Source organism: Humulus lupulus, chromosome 2, assembly GCF_963169125.1.
Source record: "Humulus lupulus chromosome 2, drHumLupu1.1, whole genome shotgun sequence".
NCBI lineage: Eukaryota > Viridiplantae > Streptophyta > Magnoliopsida > Rosales > Cannabaceae > Humulus > Humulus lupulus.
Genome location: NC_084794.1, coordinates 9557328 through 9570821, shown reverse-complemented (window position 1 = coordinate 9570821; position 13494 = coordinate 9557328). Strand labels below are relative to the sequence as shown.

The 13494-nt window shown below is 32.3% G+C and overlaps 3 protein-coding genes across 3 annotated transcripts; 1 reads left to right on the top strand and 2 right to left on the bottom strand.

Annotated features, from left to right (window-relative positions):
• Positions 1–876: 876 nt before the first annotated feature.
• LOC133817223 (putative glucose-6-phosphate 1-epimerase) lies at positions 877–3982 on the top strand. The gene is made up of 9 exons (XM_062249677.1): positions 877–1071; positions 1312–1458; positions 2023–2097; positions 2204–2260; positions 2353–2510; positions 2613–2744; positions 2935–3037; positions 3155–3254; positions 3355–3982. The coding sequence occupies exons 2-9, from the start codon at positions 1381–1383 to the stop codon at positions 3570–3572; spliced, it is 921 nt and encodes a 306-aa protein (XP_062105661.1). The 5' UTR covers positions 877–1071; positions 1312–1380; the 3' UTR covers positions 3573–3982.
• A 285-nt stretch (positions 3983–4267) lies between these two features.
• On the bottom strand, positions 4268–4828 carry LOC133813898 (chalcone isomerase-like protein 1). The gene is made up of 2 exons (XM_062246930.1): positions 4681–4828; positions 4268–4401 (listed from the first exon to the last, which is right to left on the bottom strand). The coding sequence occupies exons 1-2, from the start codon at positions 4826–4828 to the stop codon at positions 4268–4270; spliced, it is 282 nt and encodes a 93-aa protein (XP_062102914.1).
• A 6574-nt stretch (positions 4829–11402) lies between these two features.
• LOC133817221 (chalcone isomerase-like protein 1) lies at positions 11403–13025 on the bottom strand. Its single transcript, XM_062249676.1, has 4 exons — positions 12805–13025; positions 12073–12316; positions 11884–11975; positions 11403–11794 (listed from the first exon to the last, which is right to left on the bottom strand). Exons 1-4 carry the CDS (start codon positions 12971–12973, stop codon positions 11655–11657), a joined length of 645 nt encoding a protein of 214 aa, XP_062105660.1. The 5' UTR covers positions 12974–13025; the 3' UTR covers positions 11403–11654.
• Positions 13026–13494: the final 469 nt, after the last annotated feature.

Genomic DNA, 13494 nt, shown 5'->3' with positions numbered 1-13494 from the left:
AAAAATATTAAACATTTTTATTAAACGGGTACTCGATAAGATCCCGACTCCAAAACAGGATGGGGATGGGGAGGCATCCCCAACCCTACCCCACTCTATTTACATTCCTAATTTAGCGAACAATAATTTTAAATAGTCAAATTGCACAGCAAAATAAATAAATAATGAAATAAAAACAAGCAACGTATATGCAAATATTTACAGCCGTCGATTGGGAGATGTTACGTTAATATGTCTTATTATGTACAAGATAATATAATATTTAATAGACAAATCAAAATTAATAGAAACTCTAGATTTTTTATCATAAGAATATTAGTTAGAAACAAAATAATAATAATAATAATAATTAAATAAATGAAGAAAGAGTTCATTCAAATGAGAACCGCTGATATAAAGTGTGTCCCTTAAAAAAATGCATAAAATTTGCGACACACTTTATGCGTCACCTTAGAAAGTAATGATCCCATGCGGTAACGACCATTCAAAACAACCCAATACACTCCACAAATCGATTGCCACGTCAGAAACTTTAACGAATTCTGACTTTTTCTAATAAAATCGAGTCTTTTTTTTCTCTTCTACTGAGATATTTTAGGCCTTAGAATAGTGTCATATTCTCAAAAATTCTAATATTTTTAGCCTAAGAAATCTCAGCCTCCAACTATTAATAAATACGGGTCTTACGTTAATATTATGAACATTGACACGAATCAGAAAGCTGACGTGGCGAGAAGGCATTGGATGAGGCGTAGGTAACAGTGTGTGGCCGAGCGTAGAGGAGTAGAACTTAACTGAAAGGGACAACGACCAGAGCATCCAAGAACAACAAGATAGTTGGTTTTTCTTGGATATCCTTCTGTTCACTCACTCTTTCTCTTTCCCTGTCCTTGTGATATATATATCAATGGTTGTATAACATAGACTTTTCACGAAACCCAGAGTTGGTTTTTGTTTGGTGGCTATTGTTGCCTTGTTATTATTCTCCTTTTCTTTCCTTTTTTCTCTCTCCCCGTACTCGAAACCGATAACATTTTTTATTAATATACAAAACAAAAAACAAAAATCAACGTAAGCTTTATACGACCCATTTTTTCTTTTTGCTTTTTTCTTTTTAATCTTACATGTTCTGCTTTTTTTCCTTCTAAATTTTCTTCCCCATTTGCTCTTTTCGTTTAAGTTTTCTCGGGGAGAAACGGGTTTTCATCAAAAACCAATCTTGATGATGTAATAATATGTTAGATGTATATTTGTTTTGTGTGTCCCGTTTTATGTTTGTTTGGTTGATGAGAAAATTTTCTGGTGTTGCAGCTGGAGAGGAGAAAAGGGAAAGTGAACCCAATTGTGAGTAGCATAAAAGAAACGTTCCGGCTCAAAACGATGCCGTTAAATATAGTACATGAGGCTGAAGGGTTCCCCCGAATCATATTGACAGAGCCAAGTGGGTCTTCTGCCGAGGTCAGTTTTGTGTTCCATTAATGTCTTTTGTTTTTAATTTGCTTTTCTTTTTTCTTTTCTCTTTTATCGTTTTGGTTAGAAATGGATATTTTTGGGATAATAATTGACATCTATATAAGGACATAATCTCTTGCTGGGGTTATGATATTTGATTGTCATAGCTTATTCAAAGCTAAGCTTTTCAAGGGGTCAAGAATTATGGTGGGGCATGGATAAAATTTTAAACTTTGTTGAAAACCCTCCTCCACATGAGTATGGATTATAGTGGGACATGTAGAGCTTTTAGCTCAAGTATCATCACAATCACCTCTCAGTCTCATAAAGAAAAAGATAAAAAAAAAAATCTGTGTATTGCATGAGACAGTGATACAAATTTAAATTACTTAAATTGGTTTTAGACAAAATTTGATTACATGGGTATTTTGTGTTTAATAGTGTAATAACTTCTTTCGCTAAGATTTTTACAATCTGGCCTTGTTTTGTAAATTTATATAAATTGTTTTTTCTTTTTGTCTTGATTGTTATGTGATTGAAATTAACCATTTACACATTGTATGATTACAGGTGCTTCTACATGGAGGACAGGTTGTTTCTTGGAAGAATGATAGAAGAGAAGAACTGCTATTTATGAGCAGCAAGGTAAATGACCAAAAACAATATGAGGCCAAAGTTTCCTGTTATTACCTCTTCTCATTGTTGAATATGAAATTTCTCTTCTTAACTAAACACAGATTTTGTTCCACAGGCAATTTGGAAAACATCAAAAGCCATAAGGGGAGGTATACCAGTTTGCTTTCCACAGGTTCGTCAGTAAGAAACTACCAGATGCTTGTTCTGCTTTTGATCTTGCTAAAATGTGATTATGAATCCTTAACTACTGCTTGCCTTTTGCAGTTTGGGAATCTGGGTTCGCTCGAGCAACATGGATTTGCGAGGAACAGGTTATGGTCATTGGATAATGACCCTTCTCCTTTGCCTGCAGCTAACAATCAGTCAACAGTGGATTTGGTCCTCAAATCCTCAGAAGACGATTATAAGACCTGGCCACGCAGGTATGCTCCACAGGAATGTGATAACTAAAATCATATGCCTTACATGTGAAAGGACAGCTTTACTTAACTTTTCCTATGAATCTTTTCATGGTACTTCTGAAGCTTTGAACTGCGCCTTCGCATTACTCTTAGTGCTGGAAAGCTCACACTGATCCCTCGAGTGAGAAACTTGGATAACAGGCCATTCTCTTTTACATTTGCACTGCGTAATTACTTGTCTGTGTCTGATATCAGGTAAGGTAGTTAACAGTGAAGCTATTATTTACCTATGATTTAGCCTCAGATAACTTGCATTTGCCTCAAAATTATGTAACTAAGCTGGACAAGTACGCTGTAGCTGCATACATCTATGAATATCTGAGTTTGGAAAGCATATTGAATTTATCTTTTTCAGAGAGGTTGCATGATGCTGTTTAATTTGCAGTGAAGTGCGTATTGAGGGCTTGGAGACGCTAGATTACTTCGATAATATGATGCGCAGAGAAAGGTTCACAGAGCAGGCTGATGCAATTACATTTGATGGCGAGGTAATAACAAAATTATCTTCTGATTTTACTTTTACTTCAATCTGAATGGAAGCTTTACTTGGAATGCTTTTCTATGTTGATGGTAATTTCTGAGGCCAATTTGTTATTTCTTCTCAGATTGATAGAGTGTATCTGAGCACCCCAACAAAGATTGCCATTATAGATCATGAGAAGAAGAGAACCTTTGTCCTCAGGAAGGTTGGCATGCCCGATGCAGGTTCTTACAAGGATAAAATCTCATGTTAAAATTATTTGAATTTCTATAATACCGATTCTGTTACTAATGTACTTAGAATTTTATGTGGTGGACTGGACAGCTGTGTGGAATCCTTGGGACAAAAAGGCCAAGGCTCTTTCTGATTTGGGTGATGAGGACTATAAAACCATGTTATGTGTGGATTCTGCAGCTGTGGAAAACTCAATTGTCTTGAAACCCTTTGAAGAGTGGAAAGGCCATCAAGAGATCTCTACTGTTTCATCAAGCTACTGCAGCGGGCAGCTGGATCCTAGCAAGGTTCTTCGTGGCTTTCGCTGATCTGTACGGCCCTAAAGATGGCGTGCTATGCCTGGCCGGTTGGCCCCCCTTTTCAATAGATGAGGTTAGGATGAAAGAGCCTTGCTTTCACTAATATTTCAAGTGAAGGTTCATAGCCAGAAGTTTGACAGTAATTTATGTGAGTTGTTTTATTTAATTATGTGCATACACTTGCTTGTTCATCTACCACCATTGTAGCCGTACTTGGGATTTTCTTGGAGTGAGGATAAATTAGATGCAAGGCTAATAATATGTGATAATGTTCTTGGCCGAATCCACCATAGAGGTTGAGCTACTGAAACATTTTTGCATGCTGCAACATTTGTAATGGCGTGGAATACCCGTCTTGTATCAAAATATTGTAAAATGAATGACCTTTATTATTATTATTATATATTATTGCCCTTTTAGATTTTTTTCACACAATAAAATGATCTTCTTGATCTTGATTTACTAGTTCCTTGCATTACTTTTGAGTAGATACTGCTACTATGACTGTTGGAATTTTTAATTTATGTCTTCAAGTGCATTATCAAGAAAGAACAAGAGAAATGTGGTTTCAGAAAAAACACACTTAGAATCTATGACAGAAAGAAGAAACACGTTCTCACTGTCTCCATTCTTATGGAATAAGTAGCTTAGTTCCTAGGTAGTGCACACTTGAACCTTACTGATTTGAAACCATTTCGCCACTCTCAGAAGAAAGAAAGCATGGACTTCCTGAACATCTCTCTTGCATCCTTGTCAATCGAATCGTCTTTTAGATACATTCGGAAATGGGCTCTGCAAAGAAGCTCACTCTCAACCCTGCTCACAAGCTCTCTATTCACTGCACCCATTAAAACTTATAGCATTGATTTTCTGCTAACTAGAGAACAAAAAGAAAAGGTTAATCTACACTGCTGTTTTTGTAGTCTAATCTTTTGTTTCAAGAGCATTTCTGGTAGTTTAAATACCTCCAATTCAGAACCAGTTGGTTAATATATTTAGATGCAGGACCTAAAATTCTATAAGAAAAGCCCCAAAAGACAGAAGTTATAGATAAGAATTTTTATTTTTTTTAAAATGATGTTGAAAGTAGAAGTTTATGCAGGGAAGAAGTGATTACTTGTTTGCAAGCTCCTCATTCTTTTGGCCATAGATTCTCCCACAATTTCACCAAAGTTGTTTTTGACCATGTTCATTTTCAGGCCAGAATAGGTAGTTACCATTTTGAGCGCCAACCCAAAATCACCATCGATTGCCAATTGATACATCTCTTCTGTTGTTTTTGCTGGGGATTTTCCTATTTCTGAATTCAAAAGATTTTTCAACTTCTCATTATCTGCATACAACACTTTAAGTCCAAGATGATGCCAAGTGTTTGGCCAATAACCACTTGAAAAGGTATTTTCATTTCACATCCAATCATATCACAGATCTTATTAAATAGATTTTTTTTTTTTTTTGTATCACATTGTTTTCTTATTTGTATAAACATCTTAGTCACTAAAGTGAAGACAAAATTGGCTATAATGATTCCACTAGTTTTTTTACCAATCATAGTCACTATGGATGGAGCTACATGAACTCTATGAGCGCTTACCGCTAGTTAATTTTTTATTTTTGATAAAATTTTCAATTATATTATGTAAGAAAATCATTTTATTTTTAGTATTATTCTTGTGTAGCTGTAAGTCAGCTATTGTAATTTATTGTTCCATATTTTTAGGGTATAGTTAAGAGTTTTATTCTGTCATTATTATTTGATTTTATTTATTTCCCTTTTAAGGGATCCTTGTACATGTTAAATACATGGTTTTTTATGAGAAATAATTTACAGAAATTACCCTCTTTGTTGACTTGGTATCAGAGCCAACACGCAACCCTAAAACCTAATCGCAGCCTGCCTTTCTCTAATCCCATTCCACTATGTCTGATAGCAGCGAGTCAGCCACCACAAAAATCAATCCCTCCAAGACCACTATTGTTCCAGCCAAATCTACCATTGCTGAATCCCACTCTGTCCAAATTACCACTATTCGCTTGAATGGTGACAACTTTCTGAGATGGTATCAATCGGTTAAGATGTATATGAGAGGTCAAGGAAAGATGGGGTATTTGAATGGTGAGAAAAAGGCTCCAGTAGAGGCAGATCCAACCTACGACACTTGGGATGCTGAAAATTCTATGGTTATGGCATGGCTTGTTAATTCCATGGAGGAGGATATCAGCTCGAATTATATGTGCTATCCTACGGCAAAGGAACTTTGGGACAATGTTATCGAGATGTATTCTGATCTCGAAAACCACTCTCAAGTATTCGAATTGAACCTTAAACTTGGAGAAATAAAGCAAGGCGAGGATAGCGTTACAAAGTATTTTAATTCGCTGAAGCGAATATGGCAAGACTTGGATCTCTTCGATACCTATGAATGGAAATCTGTGGAAGATGGTAAACACCATAAGAAAACAATTGAGAAAACCCAAATTTATAAATTCTTGGCTGGTCTCAACATTATTTTGAAAAAGTTTGTTGTAGATTATATCTACCTATACACATAAAATTGCCAAAGCTTTGGCTGTGCTACATGACCTGCGACTATGCTGCCAGTTGGGATTCACCAATGTTATTACTGAGCCTGACTACTGTCAGGTGGTGGTTAATAAGAACCTTAGCAAGGATATTGATTATTGACAAGATCAGTAAGTATCGTTAGTATATAATCATATTTGATCATAAATCAATTCAATCTTAATTATGAGTGATTAATATTCTGCTAATTGCATTATTCAAGTCTTTTGATTTGTTTGTTACCAGTTTACCATACGGACTAGCTCATACTTACATATTGGAGATTTTGTAGTATAATTGAGTGAGAGTATTTATTATAGATTTGAAATCTATAGCTTCTGTTTAAGAAGTGAAACGATGATTTTCTTATAGCTTGGTTCAAGTGTTAAATGATAGAGTACTCATTTCTGTAATTAAATTTATGGAAATATCATTTACAAGGAACTTTGTAGGAGTTAAGGATAAAATAGCAATGAGATGTAAAACGGTAGTTTTCACCCGTCTCATTAGTAGATCATCTATAGAGAATTGAATGATGATTATGGTTATAACAATGGATAACGTGTTTACATTTGGTGTAAAGCGTTTAATGAATTCAATAATGCAATTCTAAGTCTATAGTGGAGTCACGAGGAATTAATAAGGTAGTGAGATTATTTGTTATGAATAAACTCACAGTAACTTATTGGAGTTTGAGTTCTTGGATCTATGGTCCACATGTCATCTCTTTTCAAAATGAACCTACTAATCTTGAATAATTAATTTAATTATTAATTATAAAAATTTCATATTGAGTAGGTCAATGAAAATAAATAATGTTAAATTATTTATTGATATTTTGTGAGAAAAGAAATAGAAGAAAATTTGAGATTTTTATTGTAAAGTCTCAAAAAGAGAGTATTGTAGCCAATTGGGACAGTTTTGTTAATATTGATAAATTTGTATTAATATTAATAAAATGAATTAAATAAATGTTAAAATTATAATTTGTTAATTTTGACAAGTATTTAATTAATTATAATTATTAAATAATTAAGATAAAATGGGTAACTAAAACATATTTTATGTCCTAGCTAATGACCTATATATATTAGTGTTATAGACTGCATTAAAAAAGACTGAATTTGACAAGGTAAAAAATCACTACTAATATTCTATACATAGCCGTTTACTCTCTCTTAGTTTTCTCTCTAGAAAATCTATTTTCATATGTTGAGACTTGCCCACATAAACACTATGTTGTTTTAGAAAAAAACTTGGAAGACTGTAGTCTTGTTTCAAAGCGGTTTGGATTCCTTGCAATACCTAGCATTTAACAAGGACAAAAGGTTAGGGAATCCAAAGGGTATAGTCATTATTCTGTTACGCATCTCGTAAGTACTTTAATGGTTTTATTGTTGTATTGATAAATCTCTGTATGAAAATTACTTCTATGCATGTATTTATGTTTTCTATTGTATGTTATTTTATGCAATAGGGAGCATGTATATAGCATGCAATTAGTACTATTTTTTTCTCTTGGATTTTGCTTTTAAGAAATTTTAACGAAGCCATGTTTCTTTAAAAAAAAAAAAGAAAAAAGAAATTTAATGTCGATGCCAAGCATGGAAATCTTCCTCAAGCCAACATTGTTTAGGCTTTTGCCATCATCTAATCTAACCCACAACTACTTGGTTTAATTAAAAGTGGATTTTGGTAAATGATTTTCACTCACCGCATGCACAATTATGATTTTTTTAGCAAATCACATTTTTTTGTTATATTAAATGATACATTTTTTCACAATAGTGTTTTCTGGATACGAAAATACAGCCTAAATGGATTATGTCGTTTAGTCTTCCTCGAGACCTAGAATCTAATTTGTGAGTGTCATTCCTATTACCGTCGGAGAACATATTTGACTGTCTATCAATGAGAGTCATCTAACGAGGGTCCGTACGGGGAGTAACCTTCTAAGTAGTTACATCAGCCCAACAAAGCTCCTCGAGTCGTGATCGACTTATTAAACCCCGAGGACCCTTCTTCACGGAAAGAGAAACGCTCTTGCCAATTGTCAACCAGATAGGCACTCGGGACCACAAACATGTGCCCGACACATTTCGTGGCTGCAAAGATCGTGTTGCCGGTTTCGTACAAGCAGCAAAGGGTATGTCCCAAGACACCGCCTGATATGGGGATACGTGCAGCTTCCACCCTAATAAGTATTAGAAATCACATTTCCCAATAAAGTAGTGTGTTTGACATGCTCGTATTAGGCCTACCAAATAACTAATACAGCCCACAGGCCTATTTTATGAGAAGAAAATCATCATTTATGTATAACTAATCCCATTATGGCAATATTATTGTAATTAGCTTAATGAGCTTAACCCCCTCAGTCGCCTATAAATTAGGCAAGGGTATCACTTGTAAAATTATCCAAACTTTAATATATGCAAAAAAAAACTGTCTAAATTTATAAAGAATTTGAGTTTTACAAGTTCTTCATCTTCAATATAATTGACTCGTAAACTAAGGCTAATTAATAGTCTGAATCAAGTAAAATCTCATGTTTGATTTTTTTTTAAGCTTCATATTTTATTTGTAGTTGACGAAAAAATTACTCAACATAAGTAAATAACATCATTAGGTTTTAAATTTACCACTAAACTATATGTTATAATTTGCAATAATGAAAGAAAAAAAATGCGGTGATAAAATTTATTAAGATTTTTTTAAATAATGTAATTTTTTTTTATTTTGACAAAGAATTTACTATTTTTAAAAAAAATTACTATAGTTTTAACTTATTTATTATATTAATGTTCTTTTAAGAAAAATATATTAACCATTTAATGTCATATAATAAGAAAGGAACAAAAGAAAAAGTACTGACAAACATGAAAGACAAAAAAGAAATCATTGTTTTATTTAATATCAAAGTACTGACAAATTAGTATGTTGAAAAAAAGTTACGTATTTTAAAAAATTACACAATAGACTTTATCATTGTGAATATGAACCAAAAATAACATTTGCTCCGATTATTGACAAGATTTTTATAAAAATCTCAAATACCCTTTGATTGAACTATAATTAAATGATATATGTATTTATAATTGAATTTTGAATTTTGAATTTTGGTTTTAATTTTTTTTAAATGTATTTTGTAATCTTATTTAATATAATTTGTGTTTCATTTAATTTTAAAAAATTAAAGATATTTTGAAAATATCATAAAAATATTATCAATAAGTTGATTAGAATAAAGTCAAAGGTGATCTTTGGTACAATTTAGCAATCATAGAATTTGTTGTGAATTTTTGAAAGAGTTTATACATTTTTAGACCTTGTGTTTTGGTCATTACTTGTTTGGATTTTGTGTTTTGACAAATTATTTTTTGGACCCTATATTTTGTAAGATAGTTCAAATAGACCCCTAAACCTGATTTTGGTGAACAGAAAATTGAATATAACAACACAGTTCTTAGACAGAATGACTATTTTTGTTCTGAGTTGTTAGTTTGATGAATTATTTGTGATTTTAGTTAAAAAAAAAATTGATCAAAATCAGGTTTAGGGGTCTATTTGAACCATTTTATAAAATACAGGATCCAAAAAGTAATTTATCAAAATACAGGTCCAAACAAATAATGAACAAAAACACAGATCTAAAAAGGCATAAACTCTTTTTTAAAATATAAAGTTATATTTGATATTCTATGAATACTAAAGGGTATAAACTGGTATAAACTTTCTTTTTTAAAAAAAAAAAAAAAAGTACTCTTGAATATTTGTATCTTATACAGATTTACATAAAAAAAAAAATTGAAAAAAAACAGTTGGGAAAAATTATTACGAAAAATACCTATATTTTTTTAACAAAAATATGAGTGGCAAAATTGTAAATACATACTAGCAATTTTGTAACCAACAAAAAAAAATAGTTACAAAAGAGCAATTTATGTAAACAATAGTTACAAACCATTTCGTAACTAAAAAAAATATTGTTTTTGCAATAAAGGTTTACATATCTCAGTTTGTAACTAACATTTACATAATTAATTTGTGAATTTAGTTATATATTTTTGTAGCCAAAATTTGCAAAAACACTAAATTTACAAAAATCCCAAATCAAAGATAAAAGTTTACCAAAAAATAAAAAAGCAAATATTTAACAAAATCTCGTCTTTTCCACCAACATCAGGAGTAGGCTTGGGGGTTAGTAGTTCTGACAATCGACAAATACATCTAAGCAGCGCAAGTCGATGTTGGCAGTTGATCGAGATCGATCAACCATACAAGAAAGAGAAAAGTTGGGTAGGTGAAAGAAGAGAAAGAAGAAGAAAAGTTGGGTAGGTGAAAGATGGTCTTCCCTCGAAGTAGGGAGAAAGGAATCAAGATCTCTTGTCAGATTATTGTGTCTCATAGTGTGTCCAACCAATATAATTTTGACACATCATATTACTAGGGGTGGTAACAGTTTTTTAATGAAAAGAAAATTAAATGAGATGTTAGCATTATATTGGTTAGACATATTATGGGACACAGTAATCTGATAGGGGATCTTGATTCGAGAGGAAATGTACAATATTTATCTTGCCGCATAATAAAAAAAAACAAAAGATTTTTGGGGTAAATTTGGTAATTTTACAACAACGAAAATGTTAGCCCACTTAAATGTATTAATTGGGCCTGAAGCTAACCCCGTAGAAAGGCTGGGCCCATTTTACAATGAATACCGAACAAAGCTTCAGAGTCTGAAAAACCCGTCTGAAATTTCTACTTCGGAGGAGGAAGAAGATGAAGAGTGAGTCAGCCATGGAGGACAGAGAAGGAAGTAGAAAGCGGAAGAGGGCGGGGCGTTGAAGACGTGATAAAGCAACTTCTGAAGCTCACCGAAGCAATGCTCCAAGACCTTGAGTTTTCTCGATTAGGTCTGTATTTTTCTTCATTTAACATAATATTTCTTAATTATATAAAGTTTTTTCAAATATTAATTTATTTTTTTACAATGAAATTCAGATGAAAGCGCGGTTTGCAGGTGGGCATTTCAGAATGCTTAATGAAAAGCTCTATACTTGCACGTAATCAATTACTTACTTCTCTTCCTTTTGATTTATTTTGCTTATGTTTATACATGCAATTTATTGGCCTCTTGTGAGCCAAATAGTTGTTGAATTATCATATTTTTGTAGAGAATTGATCTGGGTTCCATTTGTTTTTGGCAACAAAGTTACTAATGTATGTATGCATGTATGTATGTATATAGTTTTTATATGGTAAGAGTGTAAAAATTCAAGACAAAAGAAAAGCTTTGCTTTTTGTATTTTCAGTAATGTACCAACTGCTGTTTGTTTGTATGAAATGAGCTCCTCGGATTGTATGCTTAAACTAAGTATGTGAAACATAAAACACACTTGGAATCTATGACAGAAAGAAGAAAAACATTCTCATTGTTTCCATTCTTATTGAATAAGTAAGTAGCTTTGTTCCTAATAAGTAGTGCAGACTTGAACCTTATTGATTGAAACTGTTTCTCCAATCTCTTAGAAGAGAGAAAGCATGGACTGCCCGAACATCTCTTTCGATTCCTTGTAACACTCTATCGTATTCTCTCCTAGATATATTCCGAAATAGGCTCTGCAAAGAAGTTCACTCTCAACCCTGCTCGCAAGCTCTCCATTCACTGCACTCATCAAAACTTGTAGCATTAATTTTCTGTTAACTAGAGAATGACAAAAGAGTCAAACTACACTGCTGTTTTTGTAGTCTAACCTTTTGTTTCAAGAACATATCCTGGTAGTTTAGATATCTCCACTTCAGAACCAGTTGCTAACTTGATTTGATCAGATGCAGGACCTAAAACTCTATGAGAAAATCCCAAAAACACAGAAGTTTTATAGAGATAAGAATGTTAAAACAGGTTGTAGAAAGTAGAAGTTTATATAGGGAAGAAGTGATTACTTGTTTGCAAGCTCCTCATTCTTTCGGCCACCATTGAGTTTCATTATAGATTCTCCCAGTGCTTCACTAAAGGCCTTTTTGAACATATTCATTTTCAGGCCAGAATAGGCAATTACTATTTTGTGTGTCAACCCTATATCACCATCGATTGCCAGCTGATACATCTCCTCTGTTGGTTTTGCTGGGGATTTCCCTATTTTTAACTTCAAAAGATTTTTCAAATTCTCATTATCTGCATACAACCCTGCAAGTCCAATAATGGATCATATAATAAAGTATCTGTTAGATTTCAGACAAGCACTATATGAGGTATGTATTACTTTGTATCTATCATTATAATTCCTTTTGTAAATATCTTTGTTGAAAATTAATGAACAATGCCAAAGTATTTGGCCTATAAACATTTTCATTTCATATCATATCATTTAGATCTTATTAAATAGATTTTTTTGTATAAACATCTTAGTCACTAAAGTCCATACAAAATGGCCACTAGTTTTTAACCATTAAGCTCTCGTTAATTTATTATTCCTGTTAAAATGTTCAATAATAATATTTTTTTTAATTTTTTTAAAAATCTTCAAAATTTAGAAGAAAAAAAATAGTATTTTAGTCTTTCTTAAATTAAAATAATAATAATAACTTTTATTGTAAATCTTGGTTTCATCCCTAAAAGTCACTATAAAACATTTAACATGTTAATAAAAATTAACAAAGAAAAAGAATATATACCAAAACCAAACACCTTAATTCCCATGCCAAGTATGGATTTCTTCCTCAAGCCAATACTGTTCAAGCTTTTGCCATCGTCCAATCTTACCGGAAAAGCGATGCCGGTATTCGGCTCAATGTGAACCGCCGTGTTGGAGCTTGCACTCTTTGAGTTGAGGGTAGTTGCCATTTTTCTGAAAGTTTGGGTTGAAAATGAAAGAAATGAAAGATGGAGTTGTGTTGGTGAGAAGTGAATACAATGTAGCTTTATATTTATATTGGATGTTGGCATGGAAAAATAAATGTTTTTTGTGAAGGGTTTCAATTGGGTTTTGACTATGGAAAAGTGTTGTCCATGCTAGTTGCTACACAATTTAGATATGGCCATTTGATCTATAGTATAGGAATTAAATTGGCATAGAAAAAAAGGATTGTTTTCATTTTTAGGTTTTTTTTTAATTAAAAATCAATATGAAGTTGATTATTGTCTATAAATAAATAAAAATTAAAAAATCAAATTAGAAACAACAATTAGATAAAGTATGTTTCTTCCACTATTTTTTCCATTAAACATTAACACGAAAGGTAGGATATGATTATAGTCCACGTAAATATTAAAAAATATATGTGAATATCGTTATAAATGTAAATATATATTTAAATGTAAATTCATTGTATTCTTATTAAATCATATAAAGCCCTTGAAAAAAA